Here is a 15,233-nt window from a genome sequence, read left to right as displayed (position 1 = left end):
CCTCCCCACTAAGAGCCACAAGAGTAGAGTAAGAGGGTGGGGTTGGAATCTCCAAGATCTATCCCAGAGCTTCAAGTGAGGTGGGGAGAGAAACAGGGGAGGGTCAGAACAGTACAGACAGGATAATGCCCTCTGTTTTCCCACAGTAATCTTAAAATAGAACTGTTGTACTCTCTCCTCTTCTTCCCTTTGTCTTCTCCCTTCTTAATTCTCCCCAACACTGCCGCTCACCACATCATCATAATCATCATCATCAGCTCTATTCTTCCCAGTTTAGTTCCAGGCCATGTTTATTCTTCCATTGGGAGCCTTGTTACTAACAGGTGGCAAGGATACCAGTCCACTGGCACCATACACCTGAAAATATGCCCGGGGAGAGGGGGGCACTGTTCAAGGTGACCAGATATATTGGACAAATATAAATGGCTCTAGTTAGTCATTTATGTCAAGGATAGTGAGAGTTAATGCCAAGTCCCAGCAATGGGAGAACTGAGACACCCACCAGACCAGTGGGTAGAGCAGAGCTGGAGTCCACTCTCAAGAGCTTCCAGTCACTAGAGGTAGATAGGCAGATAGACCATCAGCTGACTCTTGACAGAGAGAGGAGAAACCAAGTCTCCTTTCCCTGGAGATTAGCCAGGGAAGGGGTTAGGGAACAGGGAGAGGAAGGAGTAGAAAATGGGGGTGGGGTGGGCAGGTGAATAAGGGGGAGAAAAATACGAGGACAAGAAGAGATAAAGAAAAGAGATATGTCCCTTCTAGCATAAGGGGACAAGAAAGAAAGATTTGATCCTCAAATTCCAACTCTCTCCCACTCCCACACCAGCCCTCTTAGGTTAAGATTGAAATCCACATAGGTTGCAGCTACTGGACTTTTGGGGGGGTCCTGGAGAAGAGATTCAGTAAAAGAGACAGGAGCCCCAGAGATTGAAGTATGAAAGAGGGTGGTGCTGAATCACCAGCTGCTGTAAGAATATGTTTGACATTTAGTTGGTTCCTAATTAAACAACCCAATATCAAACATATCACACAGAAGCAGGCAGGAGAGCTTTGGGGGTCATCTGCCTTCCTCCCAGTTGCAAAGAAAGAATAGCGCAGAAACCAGGCACCAATCATGTCTAGATGGAGAGCCACCTCCTTGAGGAAGGGTACTGGCCCCTGCTCTTCACCTCCCAATACAGCCAGTTCTTGCTTATCGCCCTACGTGTCATCCCTGCCTCAGCTCCTCCTCTGCCAGCGCCTGGCCTTTGCTGGATCACGTTGGCCTGAACCAGGAAGAATACCTGGAAGGGCTCCACATCCGGGCAACTATCATTCCCTAGAGCTCCCACACAGAGCTTCTCCCCCTGATGTCACGGCCCCAGCGCCCAGAGGATCAGCTATGTCAGCAGCTCCTCATCAAAATTGCCACCTGCTCTCTTCAATGCCATTCCAGCTGCCCTGAGGCTTTCCGGGGTGGGGGCAGAGGACTTGTACATCCTGCTTTACCTTTCCAACAGAACTCCTAACCTTCCCAGATCACCCCCACAAGACTACTGAGGTCCGTTCAGGAGGCACCATCCTGGCACTGTCCTGCTCTTAAGTGCTGCAGATGCTTGGCTCCCCCTTTCTGCCGGCTTAACGCTTCTCACCTTCTCCCCATGTCCTCCAGGCATCCTCGTTAAAGTCACCCTTGGATGTCCAGAACAGAAGAATAACTTATCTCCCCGGCAGGCTCCATCGTGGGCTCCAGAAGAGAAGACTTAGAGTTCCCCACCTTGCCCGGCACAAATGAAACTAAGGCTTTAGGTCGAGGGTAAGAGAGGAAACTTCTGCCAGGAAGCAGCCTGCAGTCCACAGGAGTCCTCTTCTCTTCTAGGGCTTTTTACCAGAACTCCAGTCTGGCTTCTCCAAGGGTTTTCCCTCACAGGAATCCAGCCAGATTCCCATATGGGGGATTTCTGTTTCGGAGAGAATCAGATCTGTTGAGTGTCATGTGGCAGGCAGATGCTTCTCTCCACTGTGGCAGAAAAGAGCCCAAGTTATAGCTGCATTGGGGGCTGGGGGGCTTGAGTGGAAGTGTGGGGGTGGGAGAAGGACGCTCTGCTTCAGCCCCCAGGCCTGTTCCATGTGTCCTTGTTCCCATTCCAGACACCCACCCCAACCCCCAGCATATACCAACTCCACAGTGTCCTTGATCGAGATCAATAGCTTGTCCCAAGCCCCAGTCAATTCCTGTTGTGTGGCTCTTGCCTTTCAGGGGAAGACTAACAAATGGGCATATACAGGCCCCAAGGTAGGCACCTGTGATGTTGTCTTATGTCTTTGTTCCTTTTTGGCTCCTAAAGGGGATATGTATGTAATTTGCACTTTCTTGCTCTCCCTTCTTACCCTTAACCCCTCAAGTTCTAGTTCCTTTCTCTGAGAAAGTTACCCATACTCAAGAACCAGAAGCTGGAGGAAGAGAGGCTGGGAAAGAGACTAGCAGGAATGAAAGGACTTTAATGTTTGGGGCACTAGAGGAACAGAGAGGCAGACTGGGAATGTGGAGGCAGGGGAGGAGCAGCTGTCTTGGAAGGATACTTTGTATGGCATACCTAGGCAGAAACATCAGATGGCCTTTGATGAAAGCTGTTTAGCTCTCCTGGAAATACCTACTATGCAGCCATTTCAAACAGGAATGAGCCCCTCTGAGCCAGAGGAGCTGGGTATAGCATCCGCCACAGAGGGAAGAGGGGCTGAATGGGTGTGATGGGGTGATGTTATGAGAGCAGACAGAATACACAGAGAGGATCAGAAGAGATGGGCTCTGTAGGGGGCCAACCTGCCAATACTGGAGCCAGCCTGGCACTGACAAGCCCTGGGGGAAGAGGCCAAGGTCAGGGATCAAGGCAGAGGGGATGGGGCATTCTGTGGGTTCAAAGGAACAGAGGAAAGAAGAATAGAAAAATAGAAGGAGTTGGTGAGGGAGTCTGGTTGGAGGTAGGGGGAGCCCAGGTAATGGAAAGGAATTAAGGAAAAAAACTATCATAGGAGCAAGAAAACATCATTATGGGTTACCATTTATTGGACATTTTGTGCTACTTGCTGCTAAGTGCTTTATTTAATCCCCATAGCAACCCAGTGAATTAGGCATTATCTCCCTTTTTACATACAGCATAAGGAACTATAACTCTGAAAATTAAAATAATTTGCACAAGGCCACGCAGTCAGTGACAGAGCCAGCACTGAAACCCAGATCTATCCAGTGTTAAAGCCTGTTCTCCTAATGCCAAGCTATACTGCCTATGCAAAAGAAACAAAGAGTGGCCTGGGAGACACATATGGGGGAGGATTTAAAAAGTTAAGGGGCAGGCCGGGTGCAGTGGCTCATGCCTGTAATCCCAGAACTTTGGGAGGCCGAGGCAGGCGGATCACAAGGTCAGGAGTTTGAGACCAGCCTGGCCAACATAGTGAAACCCTGTCTCTACTAAAAATACAGAAAAAATTAGCCAGGCATGGTAGCGGGCGCCTGTAGTCCCAGCTACTTGTGAGGCTGAGGCAGGAGAAGCGCTTGAACCCGGGAGGCAGAGGTTGCAGTGAGCCGAGATTGTGCCACTGCACTCCAGCCTGGGTGACAAGAGAGTGAGACTCCATCTAAAAAAAAAAAAAGAAAAAAGAAGTGAAGGAGCAGCTGGCTATTTGGCTCATGCCTATAATCCTAGCACTTTGGGAGGCCTAGGCAGAGGACTGCTTAAGCCCAAGGGTTCGAGACCAGCCTGAGCAACATAGTGAGACCCCATCTCTACAAAAAATAAAAAAAAAAAAAAAATAGCCAGATGTGGTGGCATGTGCCTGTGTTTCCAGCTACTCAGGAGGCTGAGGAGGGAGTATTGCTTGAGCCCAGGAGGTCGAAGCCACAGTGAGCCATGATTGCACCACTGCACTCCAGCCTGGGCAATGGAACGAGACTGTCTCAAAAAAAAGTCCTGGTGCCGTGGTTCACACCTGTAATCCCAGCACTCTGGGAGGTTGAGGTGAGCGGATCACAACATCAGGAATTCAAGACCAGCCTAGGCCGGGCGCGGTGGCTCAAGCCTGTAATCCCAGCACTTTGGGAGGCCGAGACGGGCGGATCACGAGGTCAGGAGATCGAGACCATCCTGGCTAACATGGTGAAACCCCGTCTCTACTAAAAAATACAAAAAACTAGCCAGGTGAGGTGGCGAGCACCTGTAGTCCCAGCTACTTGGGAGGCTGAGGCAGGAGAATGGCGTGAACCCGGGAGGCAGAGCTTGCAGTGAGCTGAGATCTGGCCACTGCACTCCAGCCTGGGCGACAGAGCGAGACTCCGTCTCAAAAAAAAAAAAAAAAAAAAGAAAAAAAAAGACCAGCCTGGCCAATATGGTGAAACCCTCTCTACTAAAAATACAAAAATTAGCCGAGCATGGTGGTGGGTGCCTATAGTCCCAGCTACTCAGGAGGCTGAGACAGGAGAACCGCTTGAACCCGGGAGGGGAAGGTTGCAGTGAGCCAAGATTGCACCACTGCATTCCAGCCTGGGTGACAGAGTGAGACTCCATTTCAAAAAATAACAAAAAAAAGTGAAGGTGAGATTGAGATGAAGCTTCAGAAAATAGAGGGTAGGGGAGGACACAGGCAAACAGAAGGAATGGGCGACTCAGTCTCAGGTTTCTGGGTCAAATCCAGGTCACATGTTTTGTCTCCTATAAAACTTACACCATACTTGTTATTTGTTCAGTGCCTGCCTCTCCAACTAGGCTGTGAATTCCACGTCATCTGGTGTGTAAGTACTCACGAGTAGTTGAAGATAGGGTTTGGGAAGCAGAGGTGATGGGAGCTGGGGGTTGAATGGATATGTAGCAAAGACAGAGGAATGGACATGGGTGGAGAATGATATTTGATTGGATAAGAAGACTGGTCTCGAAGTCAGCAAGCAACCTCTGGAGGACCTGGGTCACAGAGAAATCTCCTGAGGGAGAACATGGAGGATACCTACTGTGTGCCAAGCACTGGGCTTGCTCTGTATTGCTATATACATTATCTTATTTAATTCTTCAAATGATCCTATGAGATGGGTATTATTGTCCTAATTTTCAAAAGAGGAATTTTTTTATTTGAGATGGAGTCTTGCTCTGTCACCCAGGCTGGAGTACAATGGCACGATCTCGGCTCACTGCAACCACTGCCTTCTGGGTTCAAGCAATTCCCCTGCCTCAGCCTCCCAAGTAGCTGGGATTACAGGGGGCCGCCACCACACCTGGCTAATTTTTGTATTTTTAGTAGAGTCAGATTTCACCACATTGGGCAGGCTGGTCTTGAACTCCTGACCTCAGGTGATCCTCGTGCTTCGGCCTCCCAAAGTGCTGGGATTACAGGCGTGAGCCACCACACCCGGCCCAGAAGAGGAAATTGAGGCCAGTTAAACTAAATCACTTCCACATGATGGCACAAGAATTAAAGAAGTGAAGCCAGAATTTGAACCCACACCTGACTTCAAAGCCTGTGCTCTTATTTTTATACTCTACTGCCTCTGGATCAGTGGGATGTGTAGGGGCAGAGGAAGAAGCTCTGACACATAGAAGAAAAATGGGGGATTTAGTAGGAGACTGAAGGATGGAGACAGACTTGGGTTGGAGGGAAGGGTATGAGTTTTGCAGTGGAGACATAGGCACATAGAGTTAAGGTCAGGACAGGACAAGTGACCAGTGAGGATGCCAACGGCAAGGTGAGAGCACAGGGCAAAGTAATGTATAATGGCACTTACATCAGGGAGCGATGGTGTGTTCAGGGAGTGTATTCAGGGACTCATGGTGTATTCCTACAGCTGTCACTGGCTGTGAAATGGGGGTCTCTGGCTTGGGATGTCATTCACATGTAAAGTGGACCCTTTTTATTTTTGAGACGGAGTCTTGCTGTCACCCAGGCTAGAGTGCAATGACACAATCTCACTCCTGGGTTCAATCGATTCTCCTACCTCAGCCTCCCAAGTAGCTGGGATTAGAAGCGCCTGCCACCACACCGGGCTAATTTTTTGTATTTGTAGTAGAGATGGGGTTTCACCATGTTGGCCATGGTTGGCCAGGCTGGTTTTGAACTCCTGACCTCAGGTGATCCGCCCATCTCAGCCTCCCAAAGTGCTGGGATTACAGGTGTGAGCCACCCCGTACGACCTGTAAAGTGGACCCTTGTAAGTAAAGTTGTCTATGGCCTTCATATGATGCACATGGTCAATCAGTACTTTTCAGTATTTTTCAGAATTTTGAGTGCCTTTGACTGCTCTTTCCAGCCCCCTAGAAATCCCACCATTCCTTATTTCCTTACAACTGCAACATTACCTGCCTGATTCCTGGAGACATTTAAGTCTGGAATCCTCTCACTTGGCATAGGTGGGAATTCAGGCCCAGCGGAAAGAGACTTGTCCAAAGTTTCACAATAACTAGCTAACTCAAAACCCAAAATGCAGGCCTCCTCACTCAAGCACCACAGTGTCTATAGATTAATAGCCACATTCAGAGCAATTTGTCCAAATATAAATAAAAGATAAGTGAAAGTGATATCTGAGAGGTGGCGAGCAAAATCCAGGAAGTTAAGATTACGGTAGCTGAAAAATAAGCACTTTTGAAACAAATCAAGATTTAGACCTGAAAGAATGAACCCAGTGGTCTAAGTCTGAACCTTTAAGAACTAACTTTATTTGTTATACCAAATCAGGATTCTCAACTCACAATGTCCACCCCTCCCCACCCCTGCCCCCTTACATCAATACAGTAAATCCCACTCCGACCACAAGGTGTCACTCTTGTTTTTACTGTTGTTCCATAGATTGTTTCCCAAACAGCAACAAGGGATTAACAAGAGAGTGGAGAAGTGAGAGTGGGAGCCCTGTCTTAAGTTCTGGGCAGACAGCAAGATCCAGGTACGTTTTGGGGAGGAGGTTCAAGGTGATAGAGGCTCTAGAAGGCTAGGTTTGCAGGCATGTTGAGAATGGAAGAACAGTGTTTTGGATGCCATCAGAATCTCTCTATATAAAAAGCTTTGCCCATCTGATTTAGTTCCTGCTGGTACTGCTGATGCTCCTTTTCAAACAGCTGGTGCAGGGCAGCTTGACGGACCTGATTGAGAGGGCAGAATAGTGTTGTTTGCCTCTGTTTACCACACTTTCTTATTCTTTCTCCCTAGTTGCTTTCCCATTACTTGTGTTCTCTTGGAGCTAGACTTAGCTGTGACATAAAGCTGGGTGGTAGCAGAGAGGCTGAACCAGTGGAGAGGAAGCCTATCCAATTTTTTTCTCCACAGGCGAAGCCCTATATTCAGCAAATATTTGCTGAGAACAGACCATGAAACAGGAACTCTACTAAGTAACTGGGATACACAGATGGTTACATGACAGCAAGCGGGGACCCTGGGAGAGAGAGAGGTACTGAGAGGCAAGTGCTATGCACTAAGAGGCAGTTTTCTTTCTTTTTTTTTTTTTTTTTTTGAGACCGAGTCTTACTCTGTCACCCAGGCTGGAGTGCAGTGGCACAATCTCAGCTTACTGCAACCTCTGCCTCGGTTCAAGTGATCCTTGTGCCTCAGCCTCCCAAGTAGCTGTGATTATAGGCATGTGCCACCATGCCCAGCCAATTTTTGTGTTTTTAGCAGAGACATGGTTTTGGCATGTTGGCCAAACTCCTGGGCTCAAGCAATCTGCCTGTCTTGGCCCCCCAAAGTTCTGGGATTACAGGTGTGAGCCATCACGCCCAATATGAGAGGCAGTTTTGAGTCTCACCAAGATGAAAGGAGCAGGAACTACAGTATACTTTGGGACTTTAAGATGTGCCTTCCACCTGTAAGGTGGATGCAAAGAATCACTTAATGAAAAAGAGTTTTGGCAATGGAGTTGTGTTGCTCTGGTGTAATGCTGAAAACCTAGAGGCAAACAAGATAAAAGTGCAATGACACACACTAAGAGATTGGAAAACTCAGTGGGCAAAGGCACAGAGCAGCAGTGAATGAGACTTCAGGCTGCCCTGCTAGAACTCACCATTAGTAGTTGCTTTTTGGCCAGTGCCAATTCCTGTACCATGGTGTCCTGCATCCTTAGGGTGGCATACGGGTTTCTTCTCTGGCCCAATGTCATTTGCCACAGACAGTGAGTATGTGAATTTCGCCACCTGCTCCAGGTACAGAGGTGGGGGTTGAATGGGTGGGTTAGAGTTAGGAGTAGAGACAAAAATCCCATAGAGTGAGGCTGTTTCTTTTTTCTTTTTCTTATTTCTTTTTTTTTTTTTTTTGAGACAGAGTTTCACTCTTGCTGCCCAGGCTGGTGTATAGTGGCGCAATCTCGGCTCACTGCAACTTCCGCCTCCCAGGTTCAAGCGATTCTTCTGCCTCAGCTTCTCAAGTAGCTGGGATTACAGGCGCCTGGCATCATGCCCAGCTAATTTTTTGCATCTTTAGTAGAGACAGGGTTTCACCATGTTAGTCAGGCTGGTCTCGAACTCCTGACCTCAGGTGACCCACCTGCCTCGGCTTCCCAGAGTGCTGGGATTACAGGTGTGAGCCACGATGCCTGGCCCAAGACTGTTTCTTCACCTGGAACCTCTGCCCCACTGTTAGAAGACTGTAAAATCCTTGAAAGGGTAATTTAGAACCTAGTATGTATTAAGTACATAATATCATTTAATCATTACAATAACTATGTGGCATAGGCATTATTTATTTATTTACTTATTTTTGAGACGGAGTCTCACTCTGTTGCCCAGGCTGGAGTGCAGTGGCGCGATCTTCACTCACTGCAACCTCCGCCTCCCAGGTTCAAGTGATTCTCCTGCCTCAGCCTCCCAAGTAGCTGGGATTAGGCATTAATTTTTACATAATACAGATAAGGAAACTAAAAGTTGTGAGATGCCCAAGGTCACTTAATGGCAGACCTGGGTCTCAAATCCAGCTTCTTTTTTTGAGACAGAGTCTCACTCTGTCACCCAGGCTGGAGTGCAGTGAGGCAATCTTGGCTCACTGCATCTCTGCCTCCAGGGTTCAAGTGATCCTCCTGCCTCAGCCTCCTGAGTTGCTGGGACTACAGGCATGTGCCACCACACCTGGCTAATTTTTGTATTTTTAGTAGAGACGAGGTTTCACCATGTTGGCCAGCCTGGTGTCGAACTCTTGACCACTGGTGATCCGCCTGACTCAGCATCTCAAAGTGCTGGGATTACAGGTGTGAGCTACTGCGCCTGGCCCCAAATCCAATTTCTCTAAAGCTAATATCCCTTCCATCATACTAGTGATTCTCAGCCCTGGCTAGACTGGAATCTTCACTGAAGTTTTAATTTTTTTTTTTATTTTTAGAAATAGTCTTAGGCCGGGCGCGGTGGCTCACGCTTGTAATCCCAGCACTTTGGAAGGCCGAGGCAGGTGGATCACCTGAGGTCGGGAGTTCAAGACCAGCCTGACCAACATGGTGAAACCCCGTCTCTACTAAAAATACAAAATTAGCCGGGGTGGTGGCACATGCCTGTAATCCCAGCTACTCGGGAGGCTGAGGCAGGAGAATCGCTTGAACCCGGGAGGCGGAGGTTGCGGTGAGCCGAGATCGCGCCATTGCACTCCAGCTTGGGTAAAAAGAGTGAATGTCTCAAAAAAAAAAAAAAAAAAAAAGAAATAGTCTTGCTCAGTCACCCAGGCCAGAGTTCAATGGCATGATCTTGGCTCACTGCAACCTCTGCTCCCAGGTTCAAGCAATTCTCATGCCTCATCCTCCTGAGTGGCTGGAATTACAGGCGCCCGCCACCACGCCCAGGTAATTTTTTTTTTTTTTTTTTTTTTTTTTGAGACAGAGTCTCACTCTGTCAGCCAGGCTGGAGTGCAGTGGCGCGATCTTGGTTCATTACAGCCTCCGTCTCCTGAGCTCAAGCAATTCTCCTGCCTCAGACTCCCGAGTAGCTGGGATTATGGGGTCATGCCACCACACCTGGCTAATTTTTGTATTTTTAGTAGAGACAGTTTCACCATGTTGGCCAGGCTGATCTTGAACTCCTGACCTCATGTAATCCACCTGCCTCAAACTCCCAAAGTGCTGGGATTACAGGCTTGACCCACCACGTCCACCTGCTAATTTTTAAATTTTTAGTAGAGATGGGGTTTTGCCATGCTGGCCAGGCTGGTCTTGAACTCCTGAACCTCAAGTGATCAGCCTGCCTCAGCCTCCCAAAGTGCTGGGATTACAGGAGTAAGCCACCATGCCAGGCCAGTTTTAAGCTTTTTAATATATAGAAGGAATATAAATATACATCATGCATGTACATATGTGTATATATCTACTGTTGGCATTTAAAAAAAATCAAAAGTACATTTTCCACATGTTGAAAAACTTGAATCCACACAGAAATATACTAAATGAAAAGTAAAAACTCACTGGGTGCAGTGGCTCACGCCTGTAATCCCAGCACTTTGCGAGGCTAAGGCAGGTAGATCACTTGAGGCCAGGAGTTCAAGACCAGTCTGGCCAACATGGTGAAACCCCCATCTCTACTAAAAATACAAAAATTAGCCGAGCCTGCCACGCACCTGTAATCCCAGCTACCCAAGAGGCTGAGGCACAAGAATCGCTTGAACACAGGAGGTGGAAGTTGCAGTGAGCCAAGGTCGCACCACAGCACTCTAACATGGATAGTGGAGTAAGCCTGTCTTAAAACAGAGAGACTCTGCCTCAAAAAAAAAAAAAAAAAAAAAAAAGTGTTATCTCTGACTGGGCAAATATATATACATATATATATATACTTTGTTGAGAATGACTTAGTTTTTACTTTTTTTTTTGAGTCAGAGTCTTGCTCTGTCACCCAGGCTGGAGTGCAGTGGCGTGATCTCCAGTCACTGCAACCTCTGCCTCCCGGGTTCAAGCAATTCTTCTGCCTCAGCCTACTGGGTAGCTGGGATTACAGGCATGTGCCACCACGCCCAGCTGACTTTTGTATATATATATTTTTTGAGACAGGGTCTCATTCTGTTGCCTAGGCTGGAGTGCAGTCTGTGATTTTGGCTTACTACAACGTCAACCTCTTGGGCTCAAGCAATGCTTCTACCTCAGCCGTCTAAATAGCTGGGACAACAGGTGTGTGCCTGGCTAATTTTTATTTTTTGTAGAGACGGAGTCTCACTATGTTACCTAGGCTGGTCTCAAACTCCTGGGCTCAAGTGATTCTCTGCCTTGGCCTCCCAAAGTGCTGGGATTACAAGTGTGAGCCACCACACCCAGCTACTTGTGCACGTTTTCAGAAAATGTTTCTATCATAAACTGGGAAGTACATCTTCTTTTTTAAAAAACATGAAATCAGCTGGGCGCGGTGGCTCACGCCTGTAAGCCCAGCACTTTGGGAGGCGGAGGCGGGCGGATCACGAGGTCAGGAGATCGAGACCACGGTGAAACCCCGTCTCTACTAAAAATAAAAAAAAAAATTAGCCGGGCGAGGTGGCGGGTGCCTATAGTCCCAGCTACTCAGGAGGCTGAGGCAGGAGAATGGCATGAACCCGGGAGGCGGAGCTTGCAGCGAGCCGAGATGGCACCACCGCACTCCAGCCTGGGTGACAGAGTGAGACTCCGTCTCAAAAAAAAAACAACATGGGCCAGGCACGGTGGCTCACGCCTGTAATCCCAGCACTTTGGGAGGCCGAGGCAGGCGGATCACAAGGTCAGGAGATCGAGACCACGGTGAAACCCCGTCTCTACTAAAAATACAAAAAATTAGCCGGGCGCGGTTGTGGGCGCCTGTAGTCCCAGCTACTCGGGAGGCTGAGGCAGGAGAATGGCGTGAACCCGGGAGGCGGAGCTTGCAGTGAGGCGAGATCGCGCCACTGCACTCCAGCCTGGGCCACAGAGCGAGACTCCGTCTCAAAAAAAAAAAAAAACAACAACAACATGTAATCAGGCCAGGTGTGGTGGCTCACCCCTATAATCCCAGCACTTTGGGAGGCCGAGGCGGGCAGATTACTTGAGGTCAGGGGTTCGAGACCAGCCTGGCCAACATGGCAAAACCCCAACGTGGTGAAACCCTGACTCTACTGAAAATACAAAAATTAGCCAGGTGTGGTGGCAGGCGCCTGTAATCCCAACTACTCGGGAGGCTGAGGCAGGAGAATTGCTTGGACCCGGGAGGTGGAGGCTGCAGCAAGCTGAGATCGTGCCACAGCACTCCAACCTGGGCAACAAGAGCGAAACTCTGTCTCAATAAATAAATATATATATATAAAAGCAATACTGTCATGAACATTCTTGTGTATGTACCTTCTAGTGCTTTTCCAAGTATGTATATTTAAGATAAATTCCTATTTTTGCCAGTTCAATGGGTATGTAAATTTAAATTTTGATAAGATTTTATCAAACTGCCTTTGTAAACATGGCTGTATCAACCTAGACTTCTATTGAAATCATGTGGTGTTCTTTTTTTTTTTTTTTGAGACGGAGTCTCACTCTGTCGCCCAGGCTGGAGTGCAGTGGCCAGATCTCAGCTCACTGCAAGCTCCGCCTCCCAGGTTTACGCCATTCTCCTGCCTCAGCCTCCCAAGTAGCTGGGACTACAGGTGCCCACCACTGCGCCTGGCTAGTTTTTTGTATTTTTTAGTAGAGAGGGGGTTTCACCGTGTTAGCCAAGATGGTCTCAATCTCCTGACCTCGTGATCCGCCCGTCTCGGCCTCCCAAAGTGCTGGGATTACAGGCTTGAGCCACCGCGCCCGGCCATGTGTTCTTGTTTCTTCACATCCTTGCTAGCTCTGGATATAACCTGTGAAACCTTAAAAAAAGGCTTCTCCTATCCCATTTCAGACCACTTTAATCAGAATCTCCTAGGGTTAAGAACTAAGCATCGGTGTTTATTTATTTAAATTAAATTTTTTGGTAGAGATGGGGGTCTTGCTATGTTGCCCAGGCTGGTCTCGAACTCCTGAGCTCAAGCAATCCACCTGCCTTGGCCTCCCAAAGTGCTGGGATTACAGGCATGAGCTAATGTGCCCAGCCCATTTTTTGTTTTGAGACAGGGTCTTCCTCTCTCACCCAGGCTGGAATGCAGTGGTGGCATCACTTGACCTGGGCTCAAGTGATCCTCCTGCTTCAGTCTGCTGAGTAGCTGAGACTATAGGCATGCACCACCACACCTGGCTGATTTTAATTTTTTTGGCAGAGACAGGCTTTTCCTATGTTGCCCAGGCTGGTCTCGAGCTCCCGGGCTCAAGCAATCCCCCTGCCTCAGCCTCACAAAGTGCTGGGATTATAGGTTATAGGTGTGAGCCACCATGCCAGGCTTGCATCAGTTTTTATTTTTATTTTTTATTTTTGTAGAGACGGAGTCTTGCTCTGTCGCCCAGGCTGCAATGCTAGAGTGCAGTGGTGCGATCTTGGCTCACTGAGTTCAAGCAATTCTCCTGCCTCAGCCTCCCAAGTAGCTGGGAGTACAGGCACACACCGCCATGCCCGGCTAATTTCTTTTGTATTTTAGCAGAGACAGGGTTTCCCCATGTTGCCCAGGCTGGTCATGAACTCCTGATCTCAGGCAATCCTCTTGCCTCGGCCTCCCAAAGTGCTAGGATTACAGGCGTGAGCCACCGCGCCCGGCCGCATCAGTGTTTTTTCAAAAGCTCATCAGGGTGAAAAGGCTATGTAGCCCAGTCTTGTGAATCTTCTCATTCACTGATTCAACAAATACTGCACTACCAACCACATAATTAGTACAAAGCCAGGCAACAAATACTTGAATTCTTAATAAAAAAAGAAAATAAAAACATGCTTCAATTTTCCTCCAGAGAATGAGAGGCAGGGGACAATAAAACCAATCTATATCACCTAACCTACTGGGCACTAACAGGCTGATCTCATTTGCTTTGAGGACAAGGCTGCTTCTCACCCCTTCTGCATCTCTTTTCCTTCTTAATGAGCCCCTAAAGAGATGCAGCAGAATTGGGAGATGGCCCAGGGAAGACAGCAGAGTGGAAAGGTCAAGCTGAAAGGTAAAGGGAGGGGATAGAAGCAGATTACCTGTCAACCATCTTCTTAAGTCCCATGGCCCTTTGAAAACTCTGCAAGAAAACGTAGTTCTGTTGATCTGCCTCAGTCTCCAGAACCTCACCCCTAGAACCCTGTTCTAATGAGAGACATAGACCTTTTTTTTTTTTTTTTTTTGAGACAGAGTTTTGCTCTTGTTGCCCAGGCCAGAGTGCAGTGGCGTGATCTCGGCTCACCACAATCTCCGCCTCCCGGGTTCAAGTGATTCTCCTGCCTCAGCCTCTGAGTAGCTGAGATTACAGGCATGCACTGCCACGCCTGGCTAACTTTGTATTTTTAGTAGAGACAGGGTTTCTCCATGTTGGTCGGACTGGTCTCGAACTCCTGACCTCAGGTGATTTGCCTGCCTCAGCCTCCCAAAGTGCTGGGATTACAGACATGAGTCACAGCACCCAGCCACATAGACATTTTTGAGAAAGCAATTTCCTAGGGGGAAATAGGGAGAGGAAAGCTCTACTTTCAGAATGGATCAAAGAAAACATACAGGGGTTGGATGGAACACATATTTGAATACCTACTATGTTCTAGACATAGCCTCCCCTCCTGTTACTAACTACATTGTACCCTTGTTACATCAAAAGCCTTTCCCAGTAAAAGATGCACTTATAGTAAATTGATCTGGGGGCCGGGCGCGGTGGCTCACGCCTGTAATCCCAGCACTTTGGGAGGCCGAGGCGGGCGGATCACAAGGTCAGGAGATCGAGACCACGGTGAAACCCCGTCTCTACTAAAAATACAAAAAATTAGCCGGGTGCGGTTGTGGGCGCCTGTAGTCCCAGCTACTCGGGAGGCTGAGGCAGGAGAATGGCGTGAACCCGGGAGGCGGAGCTTGCAGTGAGCCGAGATCGCGCCACTGCACTCCAGCCTGGGCGACAGAGCGAGACTCCGTCTCAAAAAAAAAAAAAAAAAAAAAAAAAAAAAAAAAAAAAATTGATCTGGAAACCTCATCAAACTTCAGCCCAGCCCCTCCTTCCAACTCTGCGTACCTCTTCTACTTTTGTCATCTTTTCCACAGACATGTCTACAGATTTGCTTGATACAGCCTGAGGAGACTGACAGGCTCCTCTTTCTGTTTAGTTCAGTAACCAAGGTTTCAGTAGTCATAGTAACATTTACGCCTCCAACAATAACCCTGGGCCTAGGAGTTGATTGGCCACCTGGCCTGTTGCCCCAGAAACCTTGAAAGAATCCTTGTTCTGCATCCTTCTGTTGATG

The 15,233-nt window shown here is 48.2% G+C and overlaps 1 protein-coding gene across 2 annotated transcripts; it reads right to left on the bottom strand.

Moving 5' to 3' along the window:
* Positions 1–957: 957 nt before the first annotated feature.
* CFAP141 (cilia and flagella associated protein 141) lies at positions 958–15,075 on the bottom strand. Of its 2 annotated transcripts, none has more exons than XM_045362674.2 (3): positions 15,005–15,075; positions 8,009–8,138; positions 958–1,940 (listed from the first exon to the last, which is right to left on the bottom strand). In XM_045362674.2, the coding sequence occupies exons 1-3, from the start codon at positions 15,035–15,037 to the stop codon at positions 1,855–1,857; spliced, it is 249 nt and encodes an 82-aa protein (XP_045218609.2). In that variant the 5' UTR covers positions 15,038–15,075; the 3' UTR covers positions 958–1,854. The 2 variants fall into 2 exon arrangements, with proteins under 2 accessions (XP_045218609.2, XP_065401562.1); XM_065545490.2 differs by lacking the exons at positions 958–1,940; positions 15,005–15,075 and adding exons at positions 6,649–7,094; positions 13,992–14,946.
* Between the last annotated feature and the right edge of the window lie 158 nt (positions 15,076–15,233).

Source organism: Macaca fascicularis, chromosome 1, assembly GCF_037993035.2.
Source record: "Macaca fascicularis isolate 582-1 chromosome 1, T2T-MFA8v1.1".
NCBI classification, from domain to species: Eukaryota; Metazoa; Chordata; class Mammalia; order Primates; family Cercopithecidae; genus Macaca; species Macaca fascicularis.
This window is presented reverse-complemented; position numbering and strand designations above follow the sequence as displayed.

Coding starts and splice junctions, on each gene's coding strand:
- CFAP141 (XM_065545490.2), bottom strand. CDS start 14,017: ATGGGACTTAAGAAGATGGTTGACAG. Junction 8,139..13,991: donor CTTAAGAAGATGGTTGACAG/GTAATCTGCTTC, acceptor TACCTGGAGCAG/GTGGCGAAATTCACATACTC. Junction 7,095..8,008: donor CCAAAAAGCAACTACTAATG/GTGAGTTCTAGC, acceptor CCTCTCAATCAG/GTCCGTCAAGCTGCCCTGCA.